The 27711-nt window shown below is 38.4% G+C and overlaps 1 protein-coding gene across 1 annotated transcript in view; it reads left to right on the top strand.

Annotated features, from left to right (window-relative positions):
* The first annotated feature begins 275 nt into the window (after nt 1-275).
* Nucleotides 276-27711, top strand: part of SYT16 (synaptotagmin 16) — a 122474-nt gene continuing 95038 nt past the window's right edge. The window contains exon 1 of the mRNA XM_027111762.1: nt 276-933. Coding sequence (XP_026967563.1) covers nt 414-933 — 520 coding nt within the window. The 5' untranslated portion in view covers nt 276-413. The remainder of the gene's footprint in view (nt 934-27711) is intronic.

Here is a 27711-nt window from a genome sequence, read left to right on the forward strand (position 1 = left end):
TCTATGGGGATAGACTTCTCTCAGTCCACAGGAATAGAGCCCATTAGTGCTAATGGAAGTTTTGCACATGTCTGCAGAGGTGAACAGGCATTGAAACAATTTATTGATACCTTTAGACTTTTACAGTCGTTTTTATTTAGCTGCCTTAAGGATTTCAATGATGACCCCTTTTTGTCCCCATATAGTGTTTGACATTGATTGTAGGAATCTGGTGATGGGCCTGAGGTTGTAACTTTAACAGGTGTAAGTATTTCTTTCCTCTGTTTCAGCTGAGAAGTTTTGAGAGTGAAATACTCACAGCCATTGAGAGACCTCCAATTTAATTTCTCATCATGCTTGTTCTGTAGTTCACATTAAGTCCAGAGTATTGAAGGAACGGAACAGGTGGACTTGTAGACATCAGATAGTTGGCCATGCTGTTGACAATGGCGTCTCAGGATGCTCAGAACCTCTTCCAGCCTCTCTCTTCCTGGATATATTGGGTTTATGAAGCTCTCCAGCAAGCAGGAGATACGTTATCTGCTTTGCTGGTTAACTTCAACAGACAAGACTCTAAATTGAGTGACAAGCTAGACCAGGACTTAGATGATATTCAGATTCAGGAAACTTACTTTGAAGATGAAGAACAAAGCAATCGGAGTCAAGAGGACATAAATTCCTTGTTTCTTGAAGTGGATCATTTCTCCTGTTGTAACAGTGATTTGCAGGACTCTGCCCAAAGTTCAAGCCTCAGACTTAGCCAGCATGCAAAGGACGCCTGTTCCGTAGTGACCCAGTGGCCCAGTCAGACCCTTGGTGACCAAAAGCCACCACATGTGCTTTCTTCTATTGCCAAGGAAGAACATCACCTTGAAAAGCAAAGGAGTGGCCTTCAACAGGGCTTTGACAGCCACCTCTCTGGTATTTTAGAAAACATTAATGGAAAAATGCAAGGTAAGCTAGCCAGTGATCATTTTCTATGGGTTTGTCCAAAGGACATTTCTACTCATTTTATTTTTATTTGTTTTAGTTATTTGAATTTTATTTTTGTCTCATACCTTTCCACATACTGGCTTCTTAAGGGGAGTTGTAATCCTTAGGAATATTTTCAATATGTAAAACTTTGGAAGATCCACATTGGTGGGCTCCATATTCCAAAACAATAGTTCAGAGCAAGTGAAATGGTGAAAAGCGAGTCTGTGGGTTCTGTTTGAGAAGCCCCTAGTGCATATGTCATACTGTTTAAAACATCTTTTAAAATATTCTCTCTTTTTTAAACTAGGTTAGGAATCTCTAGATGTTACTATATTATTCAGTGTGAAATCCTGTGCAAAAAGCCATACTTGTTGCAAAATTTTGAGTTGATAACACTCCAAGAACACTTCTCACAGTGTTGTACTGAGACGTGATGTGAGATGACAGTAGATAGGAAATCTTTGGAATAAGAATAGCTCACTTTTCTTCTAGCCTTGAATGGAAAGGACACATTTAAAACAAACTGCCTATAGAGCTTCATCCTGTCAGAACTGAGCATATAATGGGCCTTCAATAAATGCATAATGAATATGGTGAAAATGTAATTAACTCTATAAAAGTAGCTGTAGTATGTTCTGGCATAAATTTCTCACGCTTCTGTTACTCTAAGCCTGAAGTAAGGACATTCCATTTTATTGAGAGACAGAGAGATACATGATAGGCAGAGAAAGGTGCTGGATGTGTATATAGGATGTGTGTTTGTAATGCGCACATAGCTTATGCAGGTTTTCAGATCTTTTAATGTAAAAGGTGAACGCATTAATTCTCTTCTCGTTGGAGGGAGCAGACTTTTCTGGAATACTTTCTTAGTGTCTTCATCCATTTTCAGTGATTCCTCTTAGCTTTATCTTTTTAGAGGAATGTTTTATCCAGGTACATACAGTCTTAGTAAATGAAGAAATATAATTTCATATTCTTTTTATAATGCTTTCTTAAAAAAAAATTTTTTTTATTGGGGCATAGTTGTTTTACAATGTTGTGTTAGTTTCTAATGTATAGTGAAGTGGAGTCCCCTGTGCTATACAGCAGGTCCTCATTAGTTATCCATTTTATATATGCTGTTGTTTATATGTCAATCCCAATCTCCCAATTCATCCCACTCCCCCTTCCCCCGCTTGGTGTCCACATGTCCGCTCTCTACATCTGTGTCTCTATTTCTGCCTTGCAAACCGGTTTATCTGTACCGTCTTTCTAGATTCCACATATATGTATAATGCTTTCTTGATATGCTTACTCAAATTAAAGTATTAAATGCTAGAATGAATTGGTGAACCAAGGTAGCCTAATATTCTTTCTGAATCTGATAAACTATAAATAAATGCAATTGCAAGCTTTTTAAAATTATCTATAGAGAGAATCCTAGAAATGTCTGGACTACTATTAGGATTTCTTAGATTTGACTTGAAATTTCTATTCCTATTTTAGAAAATTCTTGCTAAAGTTGAACTATATTTAAAATTATTAACATGAATTTGGCTCCATAGATGCTTCACACTGGCTTCTGTTAATTTTTGTAATCGTTGTCATAATCTAATGGCAATTAAACAATTGTGTTCATTTGTTCATTCGGGAAATGTTGATTCACTAGATTGTAGCCTTCTGGAAGCCAGCAGCCGTGTCAGATTCATTTCTGTATCCTTACTATCAAACACAATGTTAGGTATATAACAGGACATCAGATAATAATTACTGATGGAACAACAAGGAAAGCTAACAGCTCTACGAGGTAAATACTACTATTATTCTCACTTCACAGTTGAGAAAATTGATGATTAGAATTTGGGACTCTACCCAAGACTGACATTTAGAAAGAGGCAGAGCTCAGGTAGTCTGATTCTAGAGTTTACACATATAACTCTCCGACCCCCACCCTTTTTAAAGTTATAATTTACATACAGTAAAATTCATCCTTCTGTAGTGCACAGTTCTGTGAGTTTTGACAGACACACGTGGTCTTCTAACCACCACCACCATCCAGGTATGAAATAGTTCTATCACTCAAGTCCCTCTGGGGCCAGTCCTTTTCCCTACCTCCAGCTCCTGGAAATTGCTGATATGTTTTCTCTTTCTCTTGTTTGCCTTTTCCAGCCTGTCATATAAATGGAATCATGCAGTCTGTAGCCTTTTGAGGCTGGCTGTTTTCATAATGCCCTTATTGTAACACCCTTGAGATTTATCTGTGTTGTCATGTGTTCCACTGGTTTGCTTTTTTTTTTTTTGATTATTGCTAAATAGTATTCCATTGCAGGAAGGCCCCAGTTTGTTGATCCATTCAGCAGTTGAGGGATATTTGGGTTGTTTCCAGTTTTTAGCATTATGAATAAAGCTACTATAAACACTTGCAAAACAGGTTTTCGTGTGAATATGTTTTCAATTAGGTGAATACCTATGAGTGGGATTGCTGGATCATATGGAAAGTGTATGTTTAACTTTATAAAAAAAAATCCACTGTTTTCCAGAGTACAATTTTGCATTCTCAAAAGTTATGTATGAGAGTTCCAGTCACTCATATCCTCACCAACACTTTGTGGTATTATTATTATTATTTTTTAACCATTCTCATAGGTGTGTGGTGATAACTCAGGTTGGGAGATAATTCTCCATCGGTGTCTTGCATGTCCTATGAGCAGGACAGAGCCACAAACAGCCTTTTGTTTTGGATTATCTTTTCAAGGGTGTTTGTATGACAGCCTTGGAAGATAGTGTGTCCCTCCAGAGCACAGGGGATATTTGTTTGCTGTCCAATCTAATAAAGTTAATGTCTCTCTTCAGGGCAAAGCTTAGGCAAATTTGCTTGCAAATGGTAGAGGTTTTCCAAGCTTGGTGTTCCCTGGCGACATAAACCCATTGCACGCACGGAATCTATCTGGGCCAAGCCTCTGCATTACCCCCATGGTACTTGGAGGTACTGTGAGTAGTAAATTGTCCTTTGTCTCTAACCCAGAAGTCTTGCATCTCTGCCAACATCTATAAAACAGTAGCAGGCAAACTTGTTAGATGCAAGTAGGATAAAATCGTAGACCCTTCATAGGTTTTAACATCCCATTTGGCTTTAATTTGCATGTCCCTAATAACTAGCGACACTGAGCATATTTTCATGTAGTTGTAATCTGTATGACTTCTTTGTAGGGTCTTCAAATATTTTGCCCACTTTCATTGAATTGTTTGTTTTCTTATTTTTGAGATTTGGGAACTATGTTTATATTCTGAATATGAGGAATGTACTTTAAAAATATTTTCTCCCAGTTTTGTGGCTTGAATTTTCATTCTCTTAACAATGTCCCTCAAAGAACAGAGATTCTTAATTAAATGAAATCCACCTTATCAAGTATTTCTTTTACGAATTGTGCTTTTGGTATCATATCTAAGAAATCTTTCTATAACCCAGGGTCAGAAAGATTTTTTTTCCTGTGTTTTATTCTAGAAATTTTAAAGTTATGGATTTTGCATTTAGAGCTATGATCTATTTTAAGGTATTTTTTTATATGATGCAAGGTGTGGATTAAGCCCTCCCCCCACCATGTAGGTGACTAATAATTCCTATACCATTTGTTGAAATGACTATACTTTCTCCATTGTTTGCTTTGATATCTTTGTCAGAAATCTATTATCTATATACGTGTGGGTCTATTTCTGGACTCTATATTTTCCCATTAATCTACATTTGTATTCTTTCTTTAATAACACACTGTCTTGATGACTATAGCGTTATGGTCTTGAAATCAGGTGAGCCCTCAATTTTATATTTTAAAAATTGTTTTGACCATTCTAGTTGTTTCTGTATAGTTTTTAGATTAGGCTTACTGATTTTTACAAAAAAATTTGTTGAGAATTTTATTGGAATTTTGTTGAATCCATAGATCAGTTTGGAGAGAATGACATGCTAATAATAGTGTGTCTTTATGCAAGAGGGAAGAGATATGGGGACATATGTTTATGTATAACTGATTCACCTTGTTATAAAGCAGAAACTAACACACCATTGTAAAGCAATTATACTCCAATAAAGATGTTAAAAAAAAAAATGTGTCTTTAAATCTACGAACATGGTATACCACTTCATTTATTTAGTTCTTAATTTTTTTCACCTGTTTTGTAGTTTCCAGCATACAGGTCTCATACATATTTTGTTAGATTTATACCTAAGTATTTCCCCTTTCTTGGATTTAATTGTAAATAGTATATCTATAACTTTAAATTTCCAACTGCTACTTGCTAGTATATAGAAATGCCATTGATGTTTGTATATAATCTTGTATTTTGCAACCTCCCTAAACTCAGTGATGAGTTCTAATTGCATTTTAAAAAAAAATTTATTTATGTATTTATTTATTTTTGGCTGCACTTGGTCTTCGTTGCTGTGCGCGGGCTTTCTCTAGTTGCAGTGAGTGAGAGCTGCTCTTCGTTGTGGTGCGTGGGCCTCTCATTGCGGTGGCCTCTCCCGTTTCAGGGCGTGGCCTTCAGTAGTTGTGGCTCGCGGGCTCTAGAATACAGCCTCAGTAGTTGTGGCGCACAGGCTTAGTTGCTCCACAGCACATGGGATCTTCCCGGACTAGATCTTGAACCCATGTCCCCTTACATTGGCAGGCGGACTCTCAACCACTGCGCCACCAGGGAAGCCCCACCTCTAATTGCTTTTTTATAGCTATTTTGGGATTTTCTGCGTAGATAATAATATAATCACACAAATGACAGTTTTATTTATTCCGTTTCAATACCCATGTCTATTATTTCTTTTTCTGGACTGATTACACTATATTATCATGTTGAATAAGAATGGTGAAAGTGGGTATATTTGCCTTGATCCTGGGCTTAGTGGAAAATCTTTGTCTTTCACTGTTACTTAGTAGTTAGATGTAGCTTTCTGTAGATGCTCTTTATTATATAGAAGAAATTTCTTTCTATTCCAATTTGTCGAGAGCTTTTAATCAAAAAGGATGTTGAATTCTGTCAAGTGCAGTTTTGCATCTGTTGAGCTGATCATATGTTTTTTTTTTAATCTGTTGAATTATACTGACTAAGTTTTGAGTGTCGAACCTGTCTTGCATACCTGGGTAAAATCTGCTTGGTCGTGATGTACTATTCTTTTCATATATTGCTGGATTTGACTTGCTAATATTTTGTTGAGGAATTTTTATCAATTTACATTAGGGATATTAGTCTATAGTTTTCTTTTCTCGCAATATCTTTGTCTAGTTTTGGTATCTGGGTAATGCTGGACGCATAACATGAGTTGTGTAATGTTTCTCCTTTTTTATAGTCTGGACAAATTTGTGTTAAATCAGTATTTATTTCTTAAATGTTTGCTAGAATTTTCCATTGAAGTCAGCTGAGTTTGGAATTTTGTTGTTGTTGTTGGAAGATTTTGAAATAAAAATTCAGTTTCTTTAGTGTGTATAGGATTATTCAAGATGTCTGTCTTTCTTGAGTGACTTTTGGCAGTTTGTGTTTCTCAAGGATTGTTTTTTTTTCATTTCATCTATGTTGTTAAGTTTATGGACATAGTATTTTCTTGTTATCCTTTTAGTGTTTGTAGGATATATAGTAGTCTCCATTGTTTCCTGATATTGGTAATTTTTATCTTCATTTTTTCCAGGGGTGTGGGGTCTGTCTGAGTAGAGGACTATCTATATGTCTATATGTTTTTCGAAGAACTAGTTTTTGGTTTCATTAATTTTTCCCTATTGTTTTTCTGTTCCTAATTTTATTGAATTCTGTTATTTATTATTTTCTTCCTTCTGCTTGCTTTGGGTATAATTTGTTCTTTTTTCTAATATAATCATTTAATGGATGCATTTTTCTAAACGCTGCTTTGTCTACATCCAAAAATATTAATATGTTGTTTTTATTTTCATTATATTACAATATTTCCTAATTTCCCTTTGACTTCCTTTTTGATGCACTGTTTATTTAAAAGTGTATAGGTTAGGTTCCAAATGTTGGGAATATTCTGGATAACTTTCTGTTACCAATTTCTGGTTTAATTCAGTTGTGGTCTGAGGACATACTCTGTATTACTTTAGTTTAAAAATATTAAAGTTTGTTTTATGATCCTGAACATGTTCTAACTTGTTGAATGTTTCATGTGTACTTAAAAAGACTGTGTATTTTGCTGTTATTGGATACAGTGTTCTATAAATTACTTCAAGTTGTTTGAGGCTGTTTTCCTGTATACTTATTTTTATACTGATTTTGTTTACTTATTTTGTTCTGTTGGTTACTCTATTTGTGGATTTGGCTATTTTTCTCTTTTCTGTTCTTTCAGTTTTTGCTTCATGTAGTTTGAAGCTCTGTTGTTAAATACATACACATTTTAGAAATATATGTCTTCTTGATGAATTGACGTTTGGTCATTATATAATGTACCTTTTTGTATCCCTGGTAGTATTTCTTGACCTAAAGTCTACTTTGATATTAATATGGCTACTCCAGCTTTCTTTTGATTACTGTTGGCATGACATGTTCTTTTCTACTCTTTAACTTTAAATCTATCTTTATCTTTATAGTGGGATTCTTGTACGTGGCATATAATTGGGTCCTGCTTTTTTATCCAAATTGACAATCTTTTACTTTTAATTGGTATGTTTAAACTGTTTGTATTTAATGTAATTATTGATAATGCATTAAAATCTGTCATTTTGTTAGATTTTTTCCTATTTGTTTCATCTATTCTTTGTTTCTTTTATCCTATTTTTTTCTGCATTCTTTTGAATTGAATCTTTTTGTGATTCCATTTCATCTCCACTATGGGCTCATTATTTTTATCTCTTTTAAAAAAAGTTTAATGATCATCCTAAGATTTTACAACATATATCTTTAGTTAATCGCAGTCTATCTTGAAATAATATTGTACTGCTTCAGGTATAGTTAGATGACGTTACAACAGTGTACTCCCAATTCTTCCTTCCCATCCTTTATTTTTCTGTTGTTACATATTTAATAAATACTCAATATGCTGATATTTGATATTTGCTTTAGTTGGTTGGTTATCTCCTAGAGTGATTAAAATAAGAAAAAAAGAATTCTATATTTACATCATTTATGTCATTTGAAGCACTCTTTAACTTTTCTTGTGCATATATGCAGCTAATGAATTATGTTAGTTATTGTTTGTCTGAAAAATATTTCTTATGTAGTGTTGAAATATATTTTAGATACATATAGAGTTCTGAGTTGACAGTTATTTTTCTTTAAGCACTTTAAGGTTTCCATTTCACTGTCTTGTGGTTTGTATAGTTTTCCTATGAGAAGCATGTTGTCATTCTTACTTTTGTTCCTCTGCATATAATGTGTCTTTTTTTCCCACTGGATGCCTTAAAGATTTTGTCTTTATCTTTGGTTTTCAGCAGCATATATCTAGGGGTGTGTGTGTGTGTGTGTGTGTGTGTGTGTGTGTGTGTGTACGTTTATATTTGTACTGCATATGTGTATGTGTGTGTTCTGGTATTCATTTTTATTGGTGTTCTCTGTCCTTCTTGTGTCTGTGATTTAGTAAGTTTCATTACTTTTGGAAAATTCTGTGCCATCATCTTTTCAAATATTTCTTCTAATCCATTTTCTCTTGCTCCTTCTTCTGGTATTCCAATTATACAAATACTAGCCCATTTGATATCATCCCACAGCTCTTGAATGTTCTTTTTCTTCCCTTCATTCTTTATTTTTTTCTCTTTGTATTTCAGTTTGGGTAGTCGTATCTAATGACATAGTCTTCAGGTTGACTAATATTTTCTTTGGTTGTGTGAAGTCTGGTGATTAGGCCATCAAAAGTATTCTTCATCTCGGTTACCTTGTTTTTCATTTCTAGCATTTTAATTTGGTTAAAAATTTATTTCAGTTTCTCTGCTGAAATTCTTCATCAATTCATGCATGTTTCTCCCTTTTTCCACTATTAATATGTTTTTAGCATATTAATCATAGTATTTTAAAATTCCTTGTGTGATAGTTCTAACACTTGAGTCATATCTGAGTTTGGCTTTCTTGATTGCTTTGTGTCTTGACAGTGTATTTTTCCTTTCTGCTTTTTTGCTTTTCTTGTATTTTAGACTGAAAATTGAACATCATATGTGGGGGAAGTAAATAGTATGTCTGCCTGGAAGTAGGTGAGCCTTTTCTAGCGCTGGGCCTTTAGTGTGAAGGGGTTGAGTCAATTTAGTCAGAATATGAGCTGGGTTTCGGTTCTGTTGTTGTTATTGTTATCTCCTTGTAGTATAGCCTTCAAAACCCTCTATTATTACATTGTGTTTAGGGTAGGGGCTTGTTTGCTACAGAGCTTTGTCAAAATCTGCTCCATCTTCAGCTTCAAGTCTCTTCTCGTTGCCCGTACCTCAGAGAGGGTCTCTGTTTTCAGGCTGTTGGCCCTTTCCCAGAAGGAGCCTGATGTTATTCATTACTTGGTATTTGCTTATATGGTGTTGCTGTGTTGGAAGTTTCTGTTTTCTGCTGTTCTGGAACGGCCTCTGTCTTAGGCAGGTGATATGTTCCTGTGTCTTGGGTTAGGGCCTTCTTGGTAATCTTGCCCCTCCCTCAGAGTTAGGGGATTTCTACTGGTATGACTCCAGGACTTCTTTCTACCTCTTCCCCAGCGGTGGTAGTTTTTATTCTGTTCTTTTCACTCACCTTAATGTGTCTCTACCTGTGGTCTGAGGGTGATGGGATTTGCTGCCCTTTCCCAAGTGGCTTGTGGCTTTTATTCCATAGTGGAAAGATGAGAGAGGAATCCTGGTGAGACTTCTGATTTTGTCTATAGCAGCTGCTCTTCCCCCTACTCCAGGACTGTACGATGAGAGGACCTTTCTCCACTCCTGCCCTGCCCCGCTCTGCTCTGTCTTTCTTATGAGTACCAGGTGAGTTCTGTGGGGCCAGGCTTCTAAGTGGGTTTCAATTTCCCTGGGGTTTGTGGCTCCCATGGGTTCTCTACTCTTGTGCTAGTATGCACTTAGTCTTTAGAAGTTCTTTGAAAATGTTAGCTTAATTTTTCTTGCCTGCTTATATGAATCCAGCATCTGCCCCTGGCAAGCAAACGCTTCTGTCCTTTCTCCCATGGAAAGAAGTTTTCTTTTTGTAACTTTTGGATTAGTTGGTTGCTTTATGATCTCAGCTCTCTGATGGGTTTTAAAATGTGTAATTTGACATATTATGCAGATTTAATTTTTATTTAAAGAGCGAGAGCATTATTTCCAGTTTTTCTACATCCTGAGTGGAAGCTAGAACATAGAGCTTTGCACACTTAACACTAAACACTAAAATTAAGTTGGACATTCTCATTAATTTGGGTGGCATGTTTGGGCTTGGAGATAAATGTACAAATAAAATATTGGTCTTAAGGAATTTTCTAATGCCTAAGAGATCGTTACATGCAAGTAGTCCCATTTTTAAAAGTTTGTGGAAAATTAGAACAGTTATCTATGTGGTAACTTTAGAGGTGGTTTTGCCAGTGGTGATCAGAGAAGGTTCCACAGAGCAGATGATATAGGACTACAAACCCTAAGAATGAATTATAATTTAAGAGGCGAGTGGAGAGAGAAAGGCATACCATTTGAAGGAATGGCATGAACACAGACACGTGGACAAGACTGACATTTTCAGGGATGGGGCTAGTGGCATAGGCTGCAATTGGGAAGGTCTTTGTTTTTTGTGTTAAGGATTAGGTTTTGTCTCGTAAGCAGCTGGGACTCTCAAAGAGCTCTTGATCAAGTGTGATACCAACAGAACTCCATTTTAGAAGGATAACTGTGGCATCAGTTTGCAGGCTACGCTGGAGGAAAGGATATATGTTAGGGAGCTATTGTAGTAGCTGGTAAGAAGAAACAGTGTGTAAGCCAATACGAACACATAAAGAGAAATAGTTGTCCTTATTTTGACATTACTCCCCCTAAGAGGCCTCTCAACTAAAGAGAGTCTTTGACAGGGCTCTGGCGGGGCAGTGGGGTACCACCTTATTATTGCTAGGTGGAGGCAGAAGTCCAGGTTTCCCTCTTGGCCTCCTTAACCCTTGAAGGAGTGCTCCTCACTAATGCTGGGTTGGATGGCAGGTCCATCTCTCCATGTGGTCTCCATTGACATGGAGGTGAAGGTAGCCACACTGATGGTGAAAGTCCTGAGTCTCCACTAGACTTCCTCTGACACCACCCAAGTAGAGTGGGGCAGGGGTGCCTTGTTACTTCAGGCGGGGTGCAGGCTCCCCATGTGCCCTTCACTGATACTGTGGGGGTACAGGATGCTCATTACTGGCCATCAAGGATGAAAGTTCTGGATTCCTACTCAGCCTTCTCTGGCACCCCCTAGTGGGGATATTGGGGTCCCTCGTTAAAGCTTGGTGAGTATGGAAGTCTAGGCTGTCTCTCTAGCCTTTGCTGGCATGAGTGAGGGTGGGGGACACAGTTTTTTTTGTGCTATTTGGCTGGATTTAGACACTTACTGTCTAAAACTTTTCTCTTCGGGTAGTCTGTCCATTTCCTGGCCCTTTGCACAGAGAGAACTGGCATCTCTTGAGTTTTTTGGTCTGTGCTCATTGGCATTTCTGGGTTGCCAGCTTCCTCAGCTTCAAGTCTGAGATATATAAGGCAAAAGAACCCAGAAAACTCACCTCCATGTTGTTCCTTGAGTCTCATGGTCACTAGCTGGTCTGCCTTCTTCTTGGCATCTTTCAGTCTTCTCATCTTTGTTTTATATACAATGTCTAGAGTTTTGAGTTGTACTTGGGGGGAAGAATAGGGAAAAGTATTTCTGTTCTGTCTTCCTTGGAAGTGAAATTCTTCAAATTAGTCCTTAATAGCATTATGACTTTAAAACCCACTTCTCTCCATTTCACAGTGAAAATAAGAGGAATAGAGAAATGATACAGGGTGGCATGTATGTATAGGTAGTATGGGGAGAAACATTCCTCTGTAAAGAGATGTCTTGTATGATGTCCTTCCTCAGTTAACCAAATATTTATTGAATGCCTACCATGTACAAAGCATTGGGGGGAATGGACAAATCTACACAAGCATAAGCCGTGGACCTCTCCTTCAGATGATTGAAATACTTGTACCATTTGTTTAACATGTTCCAGAAGATGCAAAAATGTTTTTAATGCCCTGGCTCTTTGGTGGCAGTGGGAGTTGGGAATGCAGCAGAGACCTAGAATGAGACAGCCCCGTTAGCCCAAATCACTCATGACTTTATAGACGAGGAGCTTTACTGAGTTGTCTCTAGAGAACTTCCCTCTTTCTCCCTCGCCCTGAGGAGATGGAGTCCACTGATTTACTTCAGATGCCTTATAGACAATGAACAAAAGCTCTTATTCCTCTCTTTCGTCAAAATATTTAAATGCCCTAAGGACCCTCTGAAACTAGAATATGGGACTGGACTCTCAGCTGCAAGAATATTAAAACCCTTGTTTTTTTTTGGGGGGGGGTGGGTTACCTGCTGGTTAACACTCTTAAATTATCCTCACTTGCTCATTTTTTCCTTTATACTGGAGATGACGTCAGCCTCAGTGCATGGGCTGCTTTGCAGTCTATTAGAGAGATGTATTTGGAGATACGCTAAGAAAAGGCAGCATTTTAATCAGTGATTTATATGCACTTTTTAAAAAGCCTTGTCAAGCCTGCTTTTCCCATTTAACCTTGAATTCTTTTCATAACGTTGTATCTTGATTTTATGCTCCTTAATGTGCCATATTTTTCTCCACAATAGATTTTAAGATAAATTGGCCCAAAACAAGAGGGATGCTGAATGCTTTTTGTAACCATGGAAACATTTCTGGGCAGTTACTGGGGACCTGGTTGCCAATAGTAATGTAACAGAGAAAATAGATACACTTCATTTAGCAGTTGCCTATGATTAAGAGGCAGATAGAGTCCTTATAGTGCCATCTCGAGATAGGCTTTTTGGTTTAAAGACCCAAATCCCAAACAGCAACTTCTCAGTCGAGAAGCAATTATGACACCTTTAATATGTGATGGGAAGGAGTTCTATTGCATTTTAAAATCATCTTTGTTTTCAGTTTTTCACCTCATACTTTTTTAAGGCTGTTTTTCAACCACATATATTTGTTTCCAAGAAATATGCTCACTGTTTCCTGAAATAGCCTGCTAATAGAATTAATGTGTTCCGAGTACATTGGCATGTAGAACTTCAGAAACACTCTTTGACTAGATGGAGTGTATTTAAAAAATAGAACAGGAGGCTTTGAAATCATGGTGATATAATTTGACTTTTCAATCAGATTATTCGACAAGGCTAATGTAACATGGGAAAATCCTGTCCCAACCAGTTCTTAGTTACTGGTTGGTCTCAAGCTTTTATGGGTTGAAGGTATTTTGTTCTGTCGATGTTTTGGGGATTGCTCGTGGCAATTGAGAGTAAGGGGTATCAGGCAAGAGCATGCAGTTGATTTATAAACTACACAGGCTTCATTTCTTCTCTATAGGATGTATTACTGAACGTGAAATGCTGCATCCTGCCTTTCCTTTAACTGCGATACTGGAACTTTGCTTTTTCATTGCCCAAATGATTTCTTGAAAGTAAACCCATCCCTAGTTAAACTTATCTTCATTTGTTAGTACTTCATTTGATAGCATTTGCCACCATGTCATTGGTTATCCAGAATTGTCCATGAAAAAGTTTGAGTATTCTGCAAAAGCTTCAGAATTTGTTTTCTAAAAGCTTTATGAAGTTAATTTTCTTGCTGTGTTGACTTGCGTGTTTTAAAAAAGCTGGGTATTAATGAATATGCCAGGAGCTGATGTCCAGCTTTCGGAGCTTTGATATTTAAGGCAAGGAGGTTGTTATTGCCATTGTTACTTGTTTTGCAACTTTGTGTCATTTTAAAAGGAAACTTCAGACATGTAACACAATTTGATATGGACAGACGTTAGAACATGTAACTTGTATAAATGGTCAAATAGAGATTCAATTTTTGCCTTACTTTCTGGATACTATAATACACAGTAGGACATTTTTAAGGACAGGTTTAAAAATGAGAAAGCCTGTTTTCTATTTTCCTCTTCTTAAAAGGAAAGAGGAAATGGATTTTAGGAATGGATTAGAGGTACATTATGCTACAAAGAAGCTTAAATTCCATGTTCACAATTCCCAAGGAACCAGAAATTTTTCCTTAATAACGGAATTACTTGATAGTAAAAGCTCAGGGGTCTTCCTTGCCCTGAGGCACACACCGTAATTGAGGCAGGTGTATTATTTTTTGCAATTATCTAGCTCAACAGGGAAGAATCCAGAGCCAGGTAGGAACTACAGCTTAATAAGAACTTTTTTCACTTATGTGCCTGTTTCTTCTTGCTGAGGGAGATTCTTACCTGTATTGTTCGGTGTGTTGCTTATCTTTTAAAATAACATGGAGTGTTTATCCTCTTGTCTTCTTCCCCTCTTATCTTTTCCTTTGTTTGGTAAGTCCCCTTTCTCCCTCCCTGGTACTCTTTTCCAGTGTCCACCCTTGTGAAGAGTGTTTCTGAAAAGGAGCCTTGCAATGGAAAGAGTTGCTGAGGTGTGATTATAAGTTCCTCTTCTCTTTGAGCTCTTGATAATTATGCTAAGGGGTGGTCTAGGCCATTGCTAATGGAGCTTTTAGTGCCCTTCACACTTCCTAGTTTTTAAATTTATGAGACATTTCAAAAACATAGAAAAATATAGCATCATACAGCAAACACCCACCACTTAACTTTGCCAAGTCTTAACATTTTCCCATATTTAATTCAGATTTATTTTAAAGAAGCCATCCAGGATGGAGGTCATTGGAGTCCCCTGAGGACCCCTCTTTGTTTCTTCCCCTTCTCTCCCTGCTAGGAGTAAAACAAACCTAAATTTGGGCATTATGATTCCTATTGTGTTTTTATTCTTTTGCTGCAGGTATTTGTAAATTATGTGCAACATAATTTTGCATGTTTTAAAGCTTTATACAAACGATATAATATTGAACGTATTTTATTCTGCAACTTGTTTTTGCTTCCACTCAATGTTACACTTTTACATTGTTCAGATACATGTCCATATGGTTTATATTAACTGCTATATAGTAATCCACTGTATTAATTAACATTCCATTTCATTGATTCATTCTTCTGTTGATCTAATTTATCCATTCATATGAGCATCTAATTTATTTCCCAATTTTCACTACCGTAACAGATAATTCTGCAATGTAAGTATATCTCTGAGCACATATACTAGTGTATTTAGATGGGATATATGAAAGAGACAGTCCTATTTTGAGCCCTTTTTGTAAACATGGTAGTTTCTTCCCTCGTTGAGGTCCCTCTAATTGATACTCTTGCTCTAGCCCCACTTTTTCTTGTGATGGTTCAAATTGGTTCCTTTTCCCTATAACGAACAGTCATAACCAACAGTGTGTGTTAAGGCATTAAAGGAATCTACAAGTTGTCTGTGTTTTCCATAACAAGTTTAAATAATGAGTGAGAACATGGGACAGTGATACCAAATTTTAAGGGGTGTTATAGGCTTCTTTGAAACTTTAATGAAAGTTATGAACCTACTTATGCAGGAAGATACATACATAACATATCAAACGTTTTTAGCAATGAAATTTCATGGGTTTCTGCACCGCCCAAAGTTCATCTATGGTACTCTGGATTAAAATTGACAAGGTTTACAAGAAAGAGCTAGTGATAATACAGTCAGAAGTCAAGCATTGTACCATTTCATTTGAAGTTTGGCTTTTTTCTTATGAAAATAAAATTGGAGAAATGCATTAGGATATGTGCTGGGTTTTAAACTACTGTCTCTCAGCTCAAATCCATTCTTCCATATACTGCTTTGGATGTTGGGGCTGGAATTTTGCAAACTCCAGTTTGCCTTTGCTTGGGGGTATTCTCTGATCTATGCAAGAGGAGCAGTAGAGGGATATCGGAAGATGGGAGGTAAGGAGAAAGAGCTTACTTTTTCCTGTCTTTGCTCCCTGTTCCTGTTGTTGGCATCTCAGCACTGCCCTTCACAGTGCTGTCAGCAGTGTGGGTTCTAGTCTCCAGCTTCTTTGAGCATTCCAGATCCAGGCTCGTTGTACTCCACTCAGAGGTGACAGCACTGACCAGGCAGTTTCCCCTCCTTAGACGTCTGAGCTGCATATCCATAGCGCCTCACCTCTGAACTCCTGGTTTATAATAACCTTGACCTCTTCCCTTTGCTTTCCCAGCCAGAGGGGTGGTAGCTGCTTCCTTCAGTTACAATCTCTGGGCTATTTCTGTTCCTCCTTCTATTTATCCAATACCCAATACCTGTGGAACCAGTTCCCTATATTAAATTCCCTCTGTTGAAATACCTATTGTGGGTTTTGTTTTCTGACTGGACCTTGACCAGTGTAGTAACTAAAGTGTTGTTCAAGCAGTTGTGTAGATTTTGAAATAGTCTATGTTAATTGTGCAAGAGCTACAATTTGCAGGTGAACTGGGACTTTCTGGAGATGATAGGTAACTGGCACAATGGACATCTAAGTCTTACCCATTCTGATGTTCACCAGGTAAACAAATTAATATAACATAGGTTATAGATGCCATGTAGAAAAATAAAACAGGATAAGGGGATAAAAATTAATTGGATGAGTGCTATTTTATATAGGGTTGTCCTTCCTCCTATACTTTTTATAGAATAACCTGTCTGGGAAGACAACAGTTATGCAGCGATCTGAAGGAAAGAGCATTCCTAGTAGAGCGAACAGTAAACGGACAAGCCATGGGGTAGGATGAGGACTGTGTTTGGTGGAATGATTGTAAAATGTGGCTTTGCTGAAGCTTATCAGCATCTGGTCATCAGTAATACTGTCCAGTTATTACTCTGGAGTTTCTGTTGTTCTTGAGATTTTTCTGATGTTTCATAAATCTTTTGCTTATGGATGCCAGGTACAGGATTATCACAGGAGACTTTCTTGTTCATGACACAGAAGGACTTCAAGAACTTTTATATCATTTCAAAAATCAGTTCCTCTGGGGGAAGAGAAACCAGTATGAAGTTGGAACTTCAAGCATTATCTTCTTAAGCTGTGATATCAAAGTCTATTTCAAAACCAAAATAAGAGTTTTTCTGGGACTGCCTAGTTTTTATCCTGTTTTGATCCTGCAAAAAGCAGCCACTGCTTGTATGGAAAGTTTGAAAATTGCTCTCCTGCATTTAGACCTATAATGACAAGCAGTTACTTTCATTTGAGTCTGTGCTAGATCAGTTTTACTCGTGATACTTCCCTTTGCAAGGTTGGACTTCTTAGCTGTAAAATGGCATTGAGGCAATATTGTTTATGTACCAAAAACCATGCTATTTATGCAATCGAACTAAACTCAAATTATATAGGGAATTTCTCAATTCCTTATAAGCAAAGGAGAAGAGTGGTTGAGCTCAAGTAATTGACAAATGGGGGGGGCGGGTAAATCTTGTTCCATGAGAAGGTATATCCAGGAGTTCAAATGTTGTCTTTGGAATTTGGTTTCTCTTTCTCCCTCAGTCTCTTATTTCTGCATCCATTTGAGCTGGTTCCATTCTCTGGCTCCATGTGTAGTGAGATGGTCGTCAGAAGCTCCAGATTTGTATCCTCTTAGGTTATAATCTAGTGGAGAAAGAAATGCCACTTTCTGGCAACTTAAAGAACAATTCTGGGGTTAGCACTCATTGGCTTGATTCTGTCTGCTTTGCTTGAATTATGTGGCAAACCTTAGCAATCCCTGAGATCAGGGAAATGTGGAGCACTGATTGGCCAGGCCTAAGTCACATGTCATTCCTGGGGTTGGTGGAGAGAGACCTTTACCAGAAACGTGGTGTGAGCATAGAGAACAGGTGGCTTACCAGAAAAAAATCAGGATTCCAGAAGTTGAAAGAATAGGTAATCCGGTGGCAAAGAAACAAAAGCTCTATTGGAGGAGCCAGTGCCTTTCATGGGTGTCCCCACTGCCTTTACATTGTGCACTGATCAGAAGCCTGTTCCAAGGATGGACCTGGACCCCTTGTGTCACCACATGTGTCATATTGTCATCACAGGTGCCACGAACACCTGCTTCTCAGTGCTTATGAACGCACATCTCTTACAAGTCAGGAAAAGCAATATTTCACTTGATAATTTTGATTTAGATCATGGCTACTCCCCTGGATATTAGAAAATCTCTCTAACTCACCCTTTTTAGATTGGTTTAACTGCACAATTAACTGAATGGTGTCTGAATTAGTTATCTATTGCCGCATAACAAATTACCACAAACTTAGTGGCTTAAAATGATATGTATTTATTATTCAGTTTATTTGGGTTAGGAATCCAGAAATGAGTTAGCTGGGTCCTCTGCTCAGGGTCTCACAAAGCTGCAGTGAAAGGATCAGCTGGGCTGCCTTCTCATGTGGACATTCCAAGCCTTCTCAGGTCATGGGCAGAATGGATTTCCTTGCAGAAGTAGGCCTAAGGGCCCCAGATTCATGCTGGCTGTTGACTGGAGGCTGCCCTTCACTCCTGGAGGCTGCCTGCAGTCCCTAGAGGCTGCCCACAGTTCCTTGTCACATGGGCAACGTGGTTACTTACTACATCAAGCTAGCGAGGGGAGGCTACTGGCAAAAGGAATCTTATATTACATAATGAAATCATGGGCATGACATTCCATCACTTCTGTCATACTCTGCTAGTTAGAAGAACATCACAAGTCCCGCCCACACTGAAGGGGAGGAGGTCACACAAGGTATGGACACTAGGCGGGAGGGATGGGGGTAAGGATGACCACCTTACAGTCTGCCTACCATGGGATCCTAGACTGGCTATTTAAATAAAGTAGAGAAATTGCACAAAAGGTAGAAGCTACTTAAATACCTTCATGTGAGTTATTTATTCTTACAGATTTTTTTAAATGAGAAAATTTTATTTCTGTCTTAAAAGGCAACTACTCCTTTCTCTTGGCTGCTCTGCGAATGATTCATGCAGGAATTGTTCATAAAAAGATTTTGGTTAGAAGCTAAATCTATAGACCTGAATCAGTTTGCAGATGGTAGAGTATCAAGGGAATGCAGACTTCACAGGAAAACTCACCACTGGCATGTGCTATCTCACTGCAAGTGCCCAAGAGACTTTGCCAAGAGTCCTTACTGATTTTGTAGAACACTCCAGGTGAAGAACTTCTTGATTGTTAATATCAGTAATAATAAATATAACACCCATAGGCAATCAACAAAGTGTAACCTTACCTTTGTGTTAAATATTTTAATTACATTATATTATTTAATAACCATAATTTTGTGAGGTGTGTCCACGAGTAGGTGGGTGGATTATTATTCCTATTTTTAAAGAAAAGACAAATGTTCTGGGGAGGTTCAGTAACTCTTTCCATGTCTCTAGCTGGTAAAGTAGCTGGGACTCCAAACCACATGCGTCTGACTCAAAACATCCAGGGGTGGGAGGCTTCCCTGGTGGCGCAGTGGCTAAGAAACCTCCTGCCAGTGCAGGGAACACGGGTTCGAGCCCTGGTCCGGGAAGATCCCACATGTTGCAGAGGAACTAAGCCCATGCGCCACAACTACTGAGCCTGCGCTCTAGAGCCCGCAAGCCACAACTACTGAAGCCCACGTGGCTAGAGCCCATGCTTCGCAACAAGAGAAGCCACTGCAGTGAGAAGCCCATGCACCGCAAGGAAGAGTAACCCCTGCTCACCACAACTAGAGAAAGCCCGTGCGCAACAACAAAGACCCAATGCAGCCAAAAATAAATAAATAATATAAATAGATTTATTTTTTAAAAAACACATCAAGGTGCTTCTCCATGTAGCCACTGTCCCAAAGTGGATTCAAGTGCTCCCACTTCCATCCCACACCTCTGTACCTCTGCTACAAGAAGTCCAGTTCAACAGCAGTTACTGGCAACAAATTACTGGGCATTACAGCTTCTGACTGGTGGATTTAAACCTTCGTAAGTCTAGTTTAAGGGATTAATGGGAAAATAGGCTGCATTTGCAGTCTCCATTTCCCTAGCCCCTACTTCTTTCCTCACTATTGTTTGACCTCTAGTCTTCTACTCTAATGAACATGCACTGAATTATATGACTAGTTCCCCTCGCCCATTTTACTTATTTGAGAGTGACAGTGTTGAATATTCCTCCCTTGAAACTCATTCCTCCCCTGGGTTCTGGACTCCACTTGTTCCTGGTTTTCTCCTTGCCACGTCTTTTTCATTCACCTTCCTCTGCCAATTCCTTAAACATTGGTTTCCCTCTTACACACTCTTCCGTGACTTCCGCTAAATATCTGCCTCTCTAGTTTGGACCTCTCTCCTGAGCTCTGGGCTCATATATCCGAGTTGCCTGCACTTGGGTGGTATCACACATCTCAAATTCAACATGTTTAAAAACAAAATCATCTTTTATTCTTATTTATGGAAAGCTAGTCATCAAAGTAAGAGATTAGTCTTTCTCAGTTCCTTATCCCTCACAGCAATCCTAACCTGCCTCTGTTTATTCAGTATGTACCAAATTATATTGATTCTGTCTCTGCAATTTCTCTTGTATCAGTACAACTTCTCTCTGTCCCCTCTACCTTAACCCATATATATATATATATATATATATCGTCTTCTGCTGATTTTGAGGAGCCTGAACCAAGATGGCAGAGTAGAAGGACGTGCTCTCACTCCCTCCTGTGAGAACACCAGAAACACAACTAGCTGCTGGAAAATCATTGACAGGAAGACACTGGAACTTGCCAAAGAAGAGATACCCCACATCCAAAGACAAAGGAGAAGCCACAATGAGACAGTAGGAGGGGAGCAATCACAGTAAAATCAGATCCCATAACTGGTGGGTGGGTGACTCACAGACTGGAAAACACTTATACCACAGAAGTCCACCCACTGGAGTGAAGGTTCTGAGCCCCACATCAGGCTTCCCAACCTGGGGGTCCGGCAATGGGAGGAGGAATTCCTAGAGAATCAGACTTTGAAGGCTAGCAGGATTTGATTGCAGGACTTCGACAGGACTGGGGAAAACAGAGACTCCACTCTGGGATGGCACACACAAAGTAGTGTGCACATCAGGACCCAGGGGAAGGAGCAGTGACCCCAGGGGAGACTGAAGCAGACCTACCTGCTAGTGTTAGAGGGCCTCCTGCAGAGGCGGGGGGTGGCTGTGGCTCACCGTGGGGACAAGGACACTAGCAGCAGAAGTTCTGGGAGGTACTCCTTGGCCTGAGCCCTCCCAGAGTCTGCCATTAGCCCCACAATAGAGCCCAGGTAGTCTCCAGTGTTGGGTTGCCTCAGGCCAAACAACCAACAGGGAGGGAAACCAGCCCCACCCATCAGCAGTCAAGTGGATTAAAGTTTTACTGAGCTCTGCCCAGCAGAGCAAAAGTCAGCTATACCCATCACCAGTCCCTCCCATCAGGAAACCTGCACAAGCCTCTTAGATAGCCTCATCCACCAGAGGGCAGACAGCAGAAGCAAGAAGAACTACAATCCTGCAGCCTGTGGAACAAAGACCACATTCACAGAAAGATAGAGAAGATGAAAAGGCAGAGGGCTATGTACCAGAGGAAGGAACAAGATAAAACCCCAGAAAAACAACTAAATGAAGTGCAGATAGGCAACCTTCCAGAAAAAGAATTCAGAATGATGATAGTGGAGATGATCCAGGACCTCGGAAAAAGAATAGAGGCAAAGATCGAGAAGATGCAAGAAAAGATTAACAAAGCCCTAGAAGAATTAAAGAACAAACAAACAGAGATGAACAATACAATAATTGAAAAGAAAACTACACCAGAAGGAATCAATAGCAGAATAACTGAGGCAGAGGACCGGATAAGTGACCTGGAAGACAGAATGGTGGAATTCACTGCCGCAGAACAGAATAAAGAAAAAAGAATGAAAAGAAATGAAGACAGCCTAAGAGACCTCTGGGACAACATTAAATGCAACAACATTCGTGTTATAGGGGTCCCAGAAGGAGAAGAGAGAGAGAAAGGACCAGAGAAAATATTTGCAGAGATTATAGTCGAAAACTTCTCTAACATGGGAAAGGATATAGCCACCCACGTCCAGGAAGTGCAGTGAGTCCCATACAAGACAAACCCAAGGAGAAACACACCGAGACACATAGTAATCAAATTGGCAAAAATTAAAGACAAAGAAAAATTATTGAAGGCAGCAAGAGAAAAACAACAAATAACATACAAGGGAACTCCCATAAGGTTAACAGCTGATTTCTCACCAGAACCTCTACAAGCCAGAAGGGAGTGGCATGATATACTTAAAGTGATGAAAGGGAAGAACCTACAACCAAGGTTACTCTACCTGGCAAGGATCTCATTCAGATTTGCTGCAGAAATCAAAAGCTTTACAGACAAGCAAAAGCTAAGAGAATTCAGCACCACCAAAGCAGCTCTACAACAAATGTTAAAGGAACTTCTCTAAGTGGGAAACACAAGAGAAGAAAAGGACCTACAAAACCAAACCTGAAACATTTAAGAAAATGGTCACAGGAACATACATATCAATAATTACCTTAAACGTGAATGGATTAAATGCCCTAACCAAAAGACCCAGGTTTGCTGAATGGATACAAAAACAAGACCCAAATATATGCTGTCTGCAAGAGACCCACTTCAGACCTAGGGACACATACAGACAAAGTGAGGGATTGGAAAAAGATATTCCATGAAAATGGAAATCAAAAGAAAGCTGGAGTAGCAATACTCATACCAGATAAAATAGACTTTAAAATAAAGACTGTTACAAGAGACAAGGAAGGACACTACATAATGATCAAGGGATCAATCCAAGAAGAAGATATAACAATTATAAATATATATGCACCCAACATAGGAGCATCTCAATACATAAGGCAACTGCTAACAGCTATAAAAGAGGAAATCGACAGTAACACAGTAATAGTGGGGCACTTTAACACCTCACATACACCAATGGACAAATCTTCCAAATGAAAATAAATAAGGAAACAGAAGCTTTAAATGACACAATAGACCAGATAGATATAATTGATATTTATAGGACATTCCATCCCAAAGCAGCAGATTACACTTTCTTCTCAAGTGCGCACGGAACTTTCTCCAGCATAGATCACATCTTGGGTCACAAGTCAAGCCTCAGTAAATTTAAGAAAATTGAAATCATACCAAGCATCTTTGCTGACCACAATGCTATGAGATTAGAAATGAATTACAGGGGAAAAAATGTAAAAAACACAAACACATGGAGGCTAAACACTACGTTACTAAATAACGAAGAGATCACTGAAGAAATCAAACAGGAAATCAAAAAATACCTAAAGACAAATGACAATGAAAACACGACAGTCCAAAACCTATGGGATGCAGCAAAAGCAGTTCCAAGAGGGAAGTTTATAGCTATACAATCCTACCACAAGAAACAAGAAAAATCTCAAATAAACAATCTAACCTTACACCTAAAGGAACTAGAGAAATAAGAACAAACAAAACCCAAAGTTAGCAGAAGGAAACAAATTATAAAGATCAGAGCAGATATAAATGAGATATAAACAAAGAAAACAATAGCAAAGATCAATAAAACTAAAAGCAGGTTCTTTGAGAAGAAAAACTAAATTGATAAACCATTGCAAGACTTAGGAAGAAAAATAGGGAGAGGGCTCAAATCAATAAAATTAGAAATGAAAAAGGAGAAGTTACAACAGACACCGCAGAAATACAAAACATCCTAAAAGACTACTACCAGCAACTCTATGTGAATAAAATGGACAACCTGGAAGAAATGGACAAATTCTTAGAAAAGTATAACGTTCCAAGACTGAACCAGGAAGAAATAGAAAATATGAACTGACCAATCACAAGTAATGAACTTGAAACTGTGATTAAAAATCTTCCAACAAACAAAAGTCCAGGACCAGATGGCTTCACAGGTGAATTCTATCCAACATTTAGAGAAGAGCTAACACCCATCCTTCTCAAACTTTTCCAAAAAATCGCAGAGGAAGGAACACTCCCAAACTCATTCTATGAGGCCACCATCACCCTGATACCCAAACCAGACAAAAATACCACAAAAAAAGAAAATTACAGACCAATATCACTGATGAATATAGATGCAAAAATTCTCAACAAAATACTAGCAAACAGAATCCAACAACACATTAAAAGGATCATACACCACGATCAAGTGGGATTTATCCCAGGGCTGCAAGGATTCTTCAATATATGCAAATCAATCAATGAGATACACCATATTAACAAATTGAAGAATAAAAACCATATGATCATCTCAATAGATGCAGAAAAAGCTTTTGACAAAATTCAACACCCATTCTTGATAAAAACTCTCCAGAAACTGGGCGTAGAGGGAACCTACCTCAACATGATAAAGGCCGTTATATGACAAACCCACAGCAAACATCATTCTCAATGGTGAAAAACTGAAAGCATTTCCTCTAAGATCAGGAACAAGACAAGAATGTCCACTCTCACCACTATTATTCAACATAGTTTTGGAAGTCCTAGCCATGGCAATCAGAGAAGAAAAAGCAATGAAAGGAATACAAATTGGAAAAGAAGAAGTAAAACTGTCACTGTTTGCAGATGACATCATACTATTCATAGAGAATCCTAAAGATGCTACCAGAAAACTAGAGCTAATCAATGAATTTGGTAAAGTTGCAGGATACAAAATTAATGCACAGAAATCTCCTGCATTCCTATACACTAATGATGAAAAATCTGAAAGAGGAATTAAGGAAACACTCCCATTTACCATTGCAACAAAAAGAATAAAATACCTAGGAATAAACCTACCTGGGGAGACAAAAGACCTGTATGCAGAAAACTATAAGACACTGATGAAAGAAATGAAAGATGATACCAACTGATGGAGAGATATACCACGTTCTTGGATTGGAAGAATCAACATTGTGAAAATGACTCTATTACCCAAAGCAATCTACAGGTTCAATGCAATCCCTATCAAATTACCAATGGCATTTTTTAACGGAACTAGAACAAAAAGTCTTAAAATTTGTATGGAGACACAAAAGACCCCGAATAGCCAAAACAGTCTTGAGGGAAAAAAACGGAGCTGGAGGAATCAGTCTCCCTGTCTTCAGACTCTACTACAAAGCTGCAGTAATCAAGACAGTATGGTACTGACACAAAAACAGAAATATAGATCAATGGAACAAGATAGAAAGCCCAGAGCTAAACCCACGCACCTATGGTCAACTGATCTATGACAAAGGAGGCAAGGATATACAATGGAGAAAAGGCAGTCTCTTCAATAAGTGGTGCTGGAAAAACTGGACAGCTACATGTAAAAGAATGAAATTAGAACACTCCCTAACACCATACACAAAAATAAACTCAAACTGGATTAGAGACCTAAATTACTGGACACTGTAAAACTCTTAGAGGAAAACATAGGAAAAACACTCTTTGACATAATTCACAGCAAGATGTTTTTTGATCGACCTCCTAGAGTAATGGAATTAAAAACAAAAATAAACAAATGGGACCTAATGAAACCTCAAAGCTTTTGCACAGCAAAGGAAACCATAAACAAGACGAAAAGACAACCTTCAGAATGGGAGAAAATATTTTCAAAGGAATCAATGGACAAAGGATTAATCTCCAAAATATATAAACGGCTCATGCAGCTCAATATTAAAAAAAAAAACAACCGAATCCAAAAATGCGCAGAAGACCTAAATAGACATTTTCCAAAGAAGACATACAGATGGCCAAGAAGCACATGAAAAACTGCTCAACATCACTAATTATTAGAGAAATGCAACTCAAAACTACAATGAGGTATCACCTCACACCAGTTAGAATGGGCTTCATCAGAAAATCTATAAAGAACAAATGCTGAAGAGGGTGTGGAGAAAAGGGAACCCTCCTGCACTGCTGGTAGGAATGTAAATTGATACAGCCACTATGGAAAAAAGTATGGAGGTTCCTTAAAAAACTAAAAATAGAATTACGATATGATCTAGTAATCCCACTACTGGATATATACCCAGAGAAAACCACAATTCAGAAAGACACATGCACTCCAGTGTTCATTGCAGCACTATTTACAATAGCCAGGTCATGGAAGCAACCTAAATGCCCATTGACAGACGAATGGATAAAGAAGTCGTGGTACATATATACAATGGAATATTACTCAGCCTTAAAAAGGAACGAAATTGGGTCATTTGTTGAGACGTGGATGCATCTAGCGACTGTCATACAGAGTGAAGTAAGTCAGAAAGAGAAAAACCATTATCATATATTAACGCATATATGTGGAACACTTGCAGAATTGTACAGATGAACCAGTTTGCAGGGCAGAGATTGAAACACAGATGTAGAGAACAAACGTATGGACACCAAGGTGGGAAAGCCATGGTGGGTGGTGGTGGTGATGTGATGAATTGGGCGATCGGGATTGACATGTATACACTGATGTGTATAAAATGGATGACTAATAAGAACCTGCTGTATAAAAAAGTAAAATAAAATTCCAAAATTAAAAAAAAAAACCCAAAAAACCCCAGAAGAAACACACATTGTTTTGTAATAAATCTCATAAATTATTGTTTATTAAAAAAACAAAAATAATTACTGATTTCTCACAGTTCTAGATAATGGGGAATCCAAGTTTCCAGCACCAGCAGATTCTCTATCTCCATGAACTCATTTCCTGGTTCATAGACAGCTGTCTTCTTGTTTTGTCCTCACATGGTGGAAAAGGGGAAGAGCTTTTGGGGATCTCTTTTATAAAGACAGGAATCCCATTCTGAGCTCTCTACCCCATGAACTAATCACCTCCCAAAGGCCCTACCACCTAATACCATCACATTGAGGGGTTGGGATTTCACCATAGCAATTTTGGGGAGACACAAGAATTTAGTTCATAACAGTTCATAATATCCTGTCATATTCCCCACACTGCCCCTCCCTCCCCCCCCCCCCATGCCCCTGGCCTTCTTCTGGCAGTTAGCTGCTTCCTCTTCTGTGTTCTAATAGCATATTACATTTCTCAGTAATATAGGTTTTGTATTGTATATAACTTTAAAAAAATTGTACCCACCCAAGTCTGTAGGCTCCTTGGTGGCAGGGGCTTGTGCTTTTATCTTTACAGTCCTAGGATTCAGTACAACATCAGTAACATGAATGAAAAAAATGACTTAATGAATGAATATAAACCTTATCTCAGCTGGCACCATCATATCTCATTACTTTCAAGAAAATGAACAGCCTGTAAATATCCTACAAGTAACTGTAGATTACAGACTGTTGGAAGAATCTAGTCAATGACACTCTCCAGGTTTCTTAACACTTTTGACACTGTGTTGGAAGACATAGGCAAAAAGTGTGTTAAGACTTGCTTCGACCTTCTCCATCCAGCATTAATGAGGACTTACAAGTGAAAATGAGCTGTGAATGTTACTGTCAGCCTTCACTTGTAGTTGTTTGTCCTTTCTCTGAGATATAAGGCAAGACATGTGAGTCCTGCCTCTGCAATTGATGTAGGGAGCTCCAGGTGCACAGGTGAGGCTACTGTGACATCACCATGCAGAGCAGCTGTGGATGGGACCGTCTCAGACAACTTGGCAGGGGTAAAACCATTACAGTGTAGAGCCAATGGATATGCTCTGGCAACATCTGAGTATGCACCAGGGACAAAAGATCAAGGGAGCAATAACTCTTCTTTGGCACTCCAGCTTTAGGAATGAAGTCATGATATTTCAGTTCTCAGTGGCACAGCTCCAA

The sequence above is a fragment of the Aethalodelphis obliquidens genome, unplaced genomic scaffold (assembly GCF_003676395.1).
Source record: "Aethalodelphis obliquidens isolate GAN/ISIS:26980383/991018 unplaced genomic scaffold, ASM367639v1 scaffold10, whole genome shotgun sequence".
NCBI lineage: Eukaryota > Metazoa > Chordata > Mammalia > Artiodactyla > Delphinidae > Aethalodelphis > Aethalodelphis obliquidens.